Source organism: Gordionus sp. m RMFG-2023, chromosome 2, assembly GCF_954871325.1.
Source record: "Gordionus sp. m RMFG-2023 chromosome 2, tfGorSpeb1-WG-v2, whole genome shotgun sequence".
NCBI classification, from domain to species: domain Eukaryota; kingdom Metazoa; phylum Nematomorpha; class Gordioida; order Chordodea; family Parachordodidae; genus Gordionus; species Gordionus sp. m RMFG-2023.
The window spans coordinates 36,535,885-36,546,230 of record NC_088776.1 but is presented as its reverse complement, the minus strand read 5'-3'; the positions used below and the strand labels follow the sequence as shown (position 1 = coordinate 36,546,230).

General features: G+C 25.4%; 1 protein-coding gene across 1 annotated transcript; it reads left to right on the top strand.

Moving 5' to 3' along the window:
- The first annotated feature begins 2,358 nt into the window (after positions 1-2,358).
- Positions 2,359-10,105, top strand: LOC135925412 (thyrotropin-releasing hormone receptor-like). Its single transcript, XM_065460716.1, has 2 exons — positions 2,359-2,437; positions 8,386-10,105. Exon 2 carries the CDS (start codon positions 8,408-8,410, stop codon positions 9,908-9,910), a length of 1,503 nt encoding a protein of 500 aa, XP_065316788.1. The 5' UTR covers positions 2,359-2,437; positions 8,386-8,407; the 3' UTR covers positions 9,911-10,105.
- Positions 10,106-10,346: the final 241 nt, after the last annotated feature.

The following is a 10,346-nucleotide window of genomic DNA, read 5'->3' as shown; positions in this document are numbered from 1 at the left end:
GCCAATTGTTTCTCCTATTGCTAATAACTTTTTTCTATACTGTCTACCAAACGGGTTAAAATAATATGCAATTCAGCATTAAGTATTGATAAAATTTTCATAAATACTTTCAGTCATTCTTTAATCGTAAGGTTGGACAAAAATTTATTATTAATAAATGATTTAAACTTGAAATAACTTTTAGAATTAGGGCTTCCAATTGTTCAGACAAATTTAACGGAGATGATCCAAAGATATTGTAAGTTTTAAAGTCAAAATAAAAATAACCATGGAGAAATTAATAATATCTAACCATAATTTTTCAAAAATAGATCGGCCAAACGCCAAATAAGGGTTTGAAGCAAAGTCCCCAAAAATAAATTCATAATCCCACCCCCTCCTCTTGATGAATCCTGGCTATGCCACTGATTAAATAATAATTTTATAATAAAGGTCACTTCCTGGAGAAGTCACTTTTTATAAGAGATTCATATATGTAGTAAATTGTAATTACAGTGGACATTAAATTAAGCTTAAAGTAAAGTGTAATGTGATATATTTAAATTTACCAAAAAAATTAATCTTTTTTTTAATCAATTCATAAATTTCCAAGATTACAAAAACAATTTATTTTTTTTAATTTTCAGAAAAATATAAATTAAGATATTAATCTTGCTTCTATGAATTGTTTTTTTGTGTGCGAATATACTTTTATTATGATTGATTGGCCAGTTTTCTAATTGCGAATAAAATTTATTATATGAGGGGAAAAAATTGAGATATTCTTTTATCGAATTCATATTTTGGCATTATATAATATTCGTGTATTTAGCGTAATTGTAAAAAATTAGTCTTATTACTTAAAAAAAATTATATTTTATTTAGTGTAATCATGCTAACTTCAATATTTTGGATATTATCCATAATATTATACTATATATTATATACAATACAATATTAATTCAAGATCATGTATTTATTAAAATAATTGTTATACTTTCCTACAAAAAGAATATAAAATAATTTATTATATTATATATTAATCCCTAGAGTTAGGTGTTTTTTTTTGAAAAATTATATATAAATATTCAAGAAAAAAAAATAATATCAATCATATATATTTTGTTGTTTCCCGAGCGAATTGATATTAAAGAAAATGAATGAATGTTTTTTTTATTAAACATAAATTCTTAAAAAACATGCACTAGTGTTTTTAATAAACTAATTACTCGGAAGAACTATAACGGTAACCATTTTGAAAAGGTAACTCTTACCCGCAGAACTAGTTAACTTTTATTTATATGGAAAGTAAAAAATTAAATATATTTAACTTTTTGGTTAATGCGAAATCCTTTATTTTAAATTGAATTGTACTTCAACTTATTTTAGGAGCTTTTAAAATAAGAGAATTATCAGAAATAAATTCAATTTTGAAAAAAGTTTTATTTTCACCATGGCCTAAACCAAGAAACAAACGGGATTTCATATAATTGTGGAATGTCACTTTTTCCAAACTTCTATTTTAAAATATTTTAAATCAGCAATAACAATAAAATGGAAATATTTTCTATATGTGACTAATATTTATTTATGGAAAGCCTTAAAAAAATACATATGATATATATTATATAAGCCAATCTTTCCAATTTAATACAAGTTTAAATCACATTTGAAAAACAACCCAGCAAGAACTATATGTTAATTTTAATATTAAATTCAAAATAATTAACACGGTTTTTAACTTACTAAATGGTTTAGGGCAAGATCGAAAAAAAAAGGAAAAACGAATATATCCAATATAATTAATTGTATAATCAAAAACGATGTGAAGAGTCAAATTGTGTCAAGTCAATAGTTTTTGTTATTCAAAAAGAACTAACTGCTATTGAGAATGTTGAAAATGTTAGGAGAGCCTGTTATCTACTCTATTATGAGATAATCAGTTATCAATAACGATTTCAAGTATAATGTTTCTTAATCCTTCTGTAGCATTTTTATTTAATATTGGGAAATAGAATCACTAAAATAATCTGCAAATGAATAAAAGTTTCATTATCAGATATTTTACTACCTAATCAATTAGAATTTGGGATTAAAGGAGGCTACGAAACTGCAAGCCATTTAGCTAGGATTACCTGGAAAACTTCAGATCATTTATTTATCAAACTAGACATAACAAATGTCTTCAATTCATTTAACCGCAACATTGTGATTCAAAGTTATTCGAAAAATATCCATAATTTTTTAAATTACATCTGATCAAGCTATGGTGTACCATCAATACTATCGTAAAGTGCACATTACAATTTAGTCCGCACAGAACTTTAGCAGAGTGATGATTCTCTAGTACCCTTGTTCTGTTTAGCAATAAACGAAATAATTCAGGACATGAAGAATAATTGTAACCTTAATGAACTTTAGATATTTCGATAACGTTACACGCTCAGGCCCTAACGAGGTAAATAAATCCCTTAACATTATCAACCTTAGATTTAGCCAGTGGTGTAGACAAGGGGGGAGGGGTGTATATGGAAAATATTATTAGATTAAATTTTTGTTTATATAATACTTTTATATTGATATCTAGACGAATTTGCTTTCATTTCTTTTAAAATAATGGTTTTCTCAGAAATTTTTTTTAAAAAAGTGCTTGAAAAAATCTTTAAAATATCTAAAAATAAACAATATATGGACATTTAATAATCATTTTCACAAAAAGAATTTGTTATAAATTATATTTAAAAAAAATTAAATAACGGGTCGATTCCCAGAGACGCTATGATTTGTATAGGATTGGCGTTTGACCTATAATTGTAAAAGCACACTTAATGAACAATACTTATATAAAAAATAGCTCTTTCAATTTTAGCGTAACCAATCCATCTTATTTTGGTATTACATTTTCAAAGGTGTCACAAGTCTATTTGACTACCTTTTTAGGCTACTACTAAATTATAAGTGTATCAGAGATACTGCCTGAGACAACGGGTCTCATTTCTAATTTTTTTATTAATTACTTTAGTACTTCTAGATTCTTCTTTCTATCTTGAATCTTGATATAAATGTTAATAATTTTCGTATTTTATTAATAACTTATTATATGTATATATGTTTACTACTCAATGGATTTATGATTAAACTAAAATGTATATCATTTAAACACTATACATTTAACCCAAGCTTTAGAATTAGTGGTATAAAAAATTTGACACACTTTTTGTTTAGGACTACGTCTTAATATGATTCCGGTTCTTAATAAATTTTTGAAAATATAACTTGATTCAAAATATAATAAGATTTAAACTATTTTATGTCTATATCTATAAATTAACCGAAAAGAACAAATAATATCTATAAAGATCCTAAGATTCAAAGATATTTTGAATCCTCAAAAATAGGACCCTATAATATATTTAGAGGTAATTGATTTTTGAATTGCAACTTAAAATTCTATAGTTAAAACTCAACTTAAGGCGCGCCGTTATTTTTATTTGATTGTTTTTGAGTGGAAAAACTGATTGAAGAATTAGTAAGTATACTAATCAGTCATTCCAAATTGGCTCATCTAGATATTCGATGTTTCTATAAATTTCCTTCTATGATAATGTTTCAAAAAATTTTATAGATGCTTTGCATAATTTCAAACATATTTGGAATATTTTTCTAAGACCGTGTCGTAAATATATTGAAAAAAACCTCAAAATTTATAAATTTTTGAAAATTAATAACTATGAAACATATCCGAAATTTTCCATTAATTTTTAAGTTATGTAAAAATTAAAATAAACAACGAAAAGAAACATAAACTAGTTTTTTCATAAAAATACACAAATTTTCAATTTTAAACAAAATTTTATTTAAATTTATTTATTTTTATAATTTAAAAAAATAATATAAATTTTTGTATAAATGACGAAAAATGGTTTGAGCACTATTTTATTTTAACATTAAAAATAGCTTATGTTTTATTTATTTATATTTTTGATATTTAGGACACAGCCCAATATATAAAAATTATTATATATTTTAAATTTACCCGTTAGTAATTCTAATAAAATAAAATTTTCTTCTATAACAAGAATAATAGCATACCTTAGAAGTAGTGTTGTTAAATGGCTATATTTGAGCCTATTTTTATAACAGATAATTTAATATTTTATCCAGAAAAATATTGCCAGCCTTGAGATTTCGCCAATAGATGGCCAAGCCTATATACCATCTGTGATCCAAATTTTTAGGCTTGTGTATTCTGGATGAAATACTGAATAAGCCGTATTTAAAAATAGGCTCAAATTGAACCATTTAACAACACTACTGAGAAATACTACCTCTGAAAATTAAATAACACCAAGCACTAATGAAATCATTGAAAAAGGAGCTCAATTTCATCAGATTTTAAATTTATAATATGCTTCATAATATTCTTCCCCATTTTTAAAAAAGCCATATTTTTTCCATGAATACTTTGTAAGTTTATTCACATGCAATAATTCTTAAGAATATTTTTATGCATCTATATTTTTAAAATATAATTTAAAGTTATATATTGAATTTTAAATGCTTAATAGAATTTATATTTTTTTATAAAGCTTCTTTTTGAAACAATTATTTTATAATGCTTCATACGTCGATTATATATGTTAGCGTCAATGTGTTCTTCCTGGCAATATGTTATTTTTCAACATTATTATTTTTTGAGTGCGTTTTTTAAATTTAAAATCCAATTTTATTGAAATATTCCAGCATGCTTAGAATGCCTATCTTATGAACTGCAGACAATTTTGCCGTAAACCTTTGAGTCATTTATAATTTATATAAAAAATTTATGGAAAAACTAATACAAATTTTCATGACAAAATTGTCTGAAATTTATGGGGTAGTTATTCCAAAACATGATGAAATAGATTTCCGGTAAAATAAGACACATTTAATGTTTTATCATGAATTTATATTTAAATTTGTATATTATAAATTTTCAATATTTTATAGTCACTACTCTTAATAAATTTATTAAACTTAAGATATTCCTAAGTAACTTTTAGAATAATTTTTTTTAAATTCAATTATCCCCCCCCCCTGTAAATTCCTGCCTACATGCCTGAACATAACTTTTCTAACCATTAACTGCCTCAAATGAATAAATACATCAGGGACTGAAATATGATGTATGGTAGAGATCTGCAAAGTGGCCTGGCCGGGCCTAATATTTTAAAAAGAAATTCGGGCCGGGTCGGGTCAGACCTTGTAAATTTTTTTAAATATATTTAAATTTATCAATTTTATGTCAAATTTTTTATGTAAAATAAAAATATTTGATTTTATTTATTGAAACTAAACGACATATAACATATGTCTTTTATTTTGAATAATTATAAAAATTAATTTCTATATTTAAATAAATTCGGACCGGGCCGGGTAAAAAAAATTCGGGTTCGGGCCGGCAAAACTTTTTTAAAAAATTTCGAATTCGGGCCGGGCCGGCAAAACATTTTTAAAAAAATTTCGAGATGAGCCGGGCTTGAAAAATTAGGCCCGATGCAGATCACTAATGTATGGCTGAATTTACCATAAATCTAGACTTAGATAGGAAAAAATTAAAATAAAAGAATTGATAATATGTAATAATTTAATAAACCATAAAACACTATTTAAACCAATTAGGGTTGACAAGGTGGACATAAGCATTTATATTTTTAAATAGCTAAACGGGCGTGTGCAAAAAAAAATGGGTCGCCAAAGGATTCCAGATTCATACAAACAAAAAGCGAGAAAATTTAACATAATTTTAAAAAAAATTTTATAACAAATAATATTAAATTTTTCCCCGATGATTATTTCTTTTAATTAAATGAATATATCTAATCACAATAGTAAAATAAAGGGATCGTATATTATTTTTTTAATAAATTAATTTATATTATTTAAAAAATCAGTATACATATTTTTATTCATATTTTATATTATTGGTTTTTTTTAATATATATTCCTTAAAATCTTTACAGATTATTAAAATTATGTTTGATCATTAATTTCACTTCTAAAGCTGATAAAATCTTTCCGCCAGAAATTTTTTATTAACTAAATATGCGCAATTAGCATTTGAATGTGGTAACGAAAATATAAAATTGCATATTTTTTCAAAATTTGGCGCTATGTTCTCTGAAAAAAAAGTACCCATTTGCTTTCATGAGTCAAATTAGATATAATTATAATTTTGCTCTATAAATGTATTTAAATCAATAAATTCCTGAAATGATTCATTTAATTCGATATCTTTTATATTAAAATGGATTATTATTAATTCAACTTCCTCGATTTTGAATTTATTACCGAGCTTTATAATATTTAGATTTTCCAATTTATTATTTGTATAATGATTGTTTTAATGAATTTATTAGCTTCATTTTGAAATATGCTATTTTATCATGATCATCACATTTTATATGATTTTTTCATACAACCGAGCCATAAAGTTATTGATAACTTGGGCTTTTAAAGTTGTAACTAATTTATTCATTAATAAAACATCACCATTGAAATTAAATTTTTGGATTGCAATTTTTTAACCACATTAGCTAAATAATTTTTATAAATTCTTTCGAGAGCCGGTATTAATGATAGCCATCTTGATGGTACAATTCGATCTGCTGAATTCGGTATAACATTTCATAGAAAATATTTCTATTTATAATGAAGCATGTTCTGATTGTGAATTGAATGGCACGGGCAAATGGGGATTTTCATTCAAAACTACCCTCATTACACTTTGCCTTCTTTCGAAATTCATATATCGTCACAAAAAGCTGTTACATTTGATAGGGAAAGCTTAAAATTTTCAAGGCTCTGCACAAGAATCAACGCAATATCCTTCGCGAGTTTGATTAAATTTTTTTTAGAAGTTTACTTTGAAACGCCTTGTAATTTATTAAAATAGCCAGCATTATTGGTTCGTATTTCCATTATTTGATGCATCAGTTAATAGAGAATAGAAAAATTTTCTTTCCTATGATTTGTTTCTTAGTTTCAGGACCTAGGACATTTGATACTATTTTTGAGGCTTTGCTATTCTACATTTTATGCTTATAACTATTTTTGAATCAGGAAAGAGTTAGGCAATAAGTTTGTAGTGCAATCTGTAGATAAATAACTAAGCGAATGTTTTATCATGTGATAGCTGAATGTCATTTTGGATATTCAGTATTATCATCACATAAATTATAGTTTTTGAAGTATAATTGGATATTATTTGATATCCTTACTTTTTTAATTAGAAATACGTTTTTGTCTTGTTGAATGTTTTTTTAGATCATGGACTCTTCCATGGCTGATATTAAATTTTGCATTGATATCATTTAAGCTGCTACTTTCTTTATTTTCTCTGACCCATGAATAAATAGAATTCTAAGTATTTTGATATTTCTCTTTTCATTTTTTTTTGGATGTTAAACTTGTCTTTAAACTTTAATTTATATATAATTTAAATTAATGGAATGAAATTGGGAAAAAATGAAATATCATAAGAAAACGATATTTAATTAATCATAAATATTAGTAGCCTATACAAAACTGTTAAAGTTTTAAATAATAATTACCTACTTCAATATCATATTACATAGATTGATTTCTAAAAATTATATAAAATACTTACTTCACATTTACATAAAAATCATTTTTATCATCAGAATCAGAGGAAGTAATTATTATATGATATGATTTATCATAACAATTTATCTTAAAATTAAAAGATTATATTATTATACTTTAAATTGGAAAGTTTTGGAATCGAAAATTATTTTCTTTTTTTTAGAATGCTTTGTTTTTTCCTTTCTCAAAATATGGGTAAAATATTTATAAAAGTAAGATGATTTTTTAAAGATATGATTGAATTAAAATGGTAGCTTAAGTTTTTGGTTAAACTATTTATAAATTTTGTACTTTAAATAATTTTTAAAAAAAACGGGAGAATTTTTTTTTAAATCGAGAGAAGGCGTAAATCAATAGAGGGCGTGTTTCGGCGTAAAAATAAAAATTTGGAGATTACACCAGAAGCGGGAGATCTGGTAACCCTAGTCGTAGCTCTCTAACACAAATATTTTATATTAAGATAGAAATCATACGAAATAAATCATGTTAATAATTGTTCATTTTTTGAAATTATGATGTTTAAATTTAAGTAGAAGAAAAATAATAAATACTCATTTATTTATTTATTTATTTATACCTTAATTATTTTAAAAAAATTAACTATAAATGTAATTTCTATTTTGGTCATTTAACATTTTTCGCATCAATCTAGCTTAATAACTAAAACGTTTTTTATTATATGGATTTTAAGAATATTCTAATATAATTATATTCCATATTTAAAATAAATCACGTTATCTATTATTTAATAAACTTATTAAGATTCTATAAGGATACGTTCAAAATGTTCAGCACAATAGATACAACGGTGCTAGATTCGCCCCAAATATCAAATTACTTTGATCTTTTAAATATATCATTATTGACATCTAATAAACCCACAGACCGTTTAAATGAAACTAAACGTCAAGAATTAATCTTACTAGACACGGTGAGGTTTGTGGTTCAAAAAATATGCTTACCTATAATATTAGCCATAGGAATTCCAGGGAATTTATGTACTCTCGTAATATTATCGCGTAACCATATGAAATCATCTACAAACTTTTATTTGGCCTCTCTAGCATTTTCAGATATGTTTTATTTATTGTTTCATTTCCTTCTCAGCTTTCAACATTATGATAAAATAAGGGGTAATTATTGGTATATAAAGTATTTGATTGGTGGCTACCCACTCACCGATATCTTTAGTAATGCATCGGTATGGATAGTTGTTTCCTTTACTACAGAACGATTTATAGTCATAGGTAACCCTATCAAGGGTAAAATTTTCTGCACGCTTAAGAGAGCTAAATACGTAGTTCTGGTAGTTTTTCTGATATCAATCGTTGGAACTATTCCCACATTTTTTGAAAGAAAAGTAGATAGTGTCTATGAAAATGAGGATTCAATGCAATCATCAATCATTAATACAACTTCTTTTCCAAGTCAAAATGATCTTGTTTATATGACAGTCACTAAAAATACTTTAAAACTTTTACATACCATACATGAAAGTATCTTCAAAGGAGCGACCGATACAACTCGCATCAAAAAATATTATCTATACGAGACTTCTCTTTATTTAAACGAAAATTATCAGAGGGGGTATTTTTGGTTTACCAGTGTATTTTTTTCTTTCTTTCCTCTTACCCTTATTCTTATATTTAATTCTTTATTAATTATTTGGATTCGCAAATCGTCCGTTATCCATAGAGAGATGAATAAGACTTGGGATCGCAATAGTAGGGATTCTCCCAGGAAAAGAAATATCGCACAATACCAAGAGACACGAATAACTTATATGCTCATTGTAGTAGTTATAATCTTCACATTTTGTCAATTACCCTCGGCTATACTTTTGTTAGCTTTCCTTCTTAAACCCGACAAACAAGAATTAGTTAGATGGAGACTGTGCAATAATTTTGCTAATTTACTTATGGCAATTCATGCTTGTCTGAATTTCGTTTTATATTGCTTACTGAGTAAAAAATTTAGGGCGACGTTCTCCAGAATTTTTTTACCTTGCTTTAAGCTATATCAACAAGATGCTTGGATAGCCCTTTTTTCAACGGGTACGCGTATAATTGATAGTAAATTCTCCAGCAGAAAAGCAAATTCCAAAATAAAGGGTCGTATTTACGATTTAAGTTCAAGAAATAGCATCTCCACAGCTTACTTCATATCCGAATGCGAAGATTCCAATGAACAATCGGTCCAATTAAAAGATTTTAAGAGTAATGAATATATCGATAAACTTATCCCTTGTCAAAGATATTTAGTATACGGGAATAAAGGTCTGAATTGACAGTTCAAGATAAATTCCTTATGGGACAAGAAATGGAAACACCATAGACGCAAATGCATACTAGCCAAAAACGGAACTAACATGAGTAATACCAATAAATACATTTAAAAGTGATCAATAGAAAATACATAAAAAATATATTGGACTTTCTGATGTATATATATATATTCACACATCATATATTCTTTCCAAATATACTGTTACAATAATTATAAAGTTTTGGTATTTTATATATAACAATTTGAAAACAAAATTTTGATCGTCAATACAATATTATAATTTTAATATGAAGTTGATTTTACCCAATGTAATAATGATACAAAAATAAATTATTTATAAATGAATAAATTTATTTATAATCTAGTAATTGAGCATTATACCAATTGAATAATAAAATTTTTATATATAAATATCCAACCTTTATTTATCGTATAAC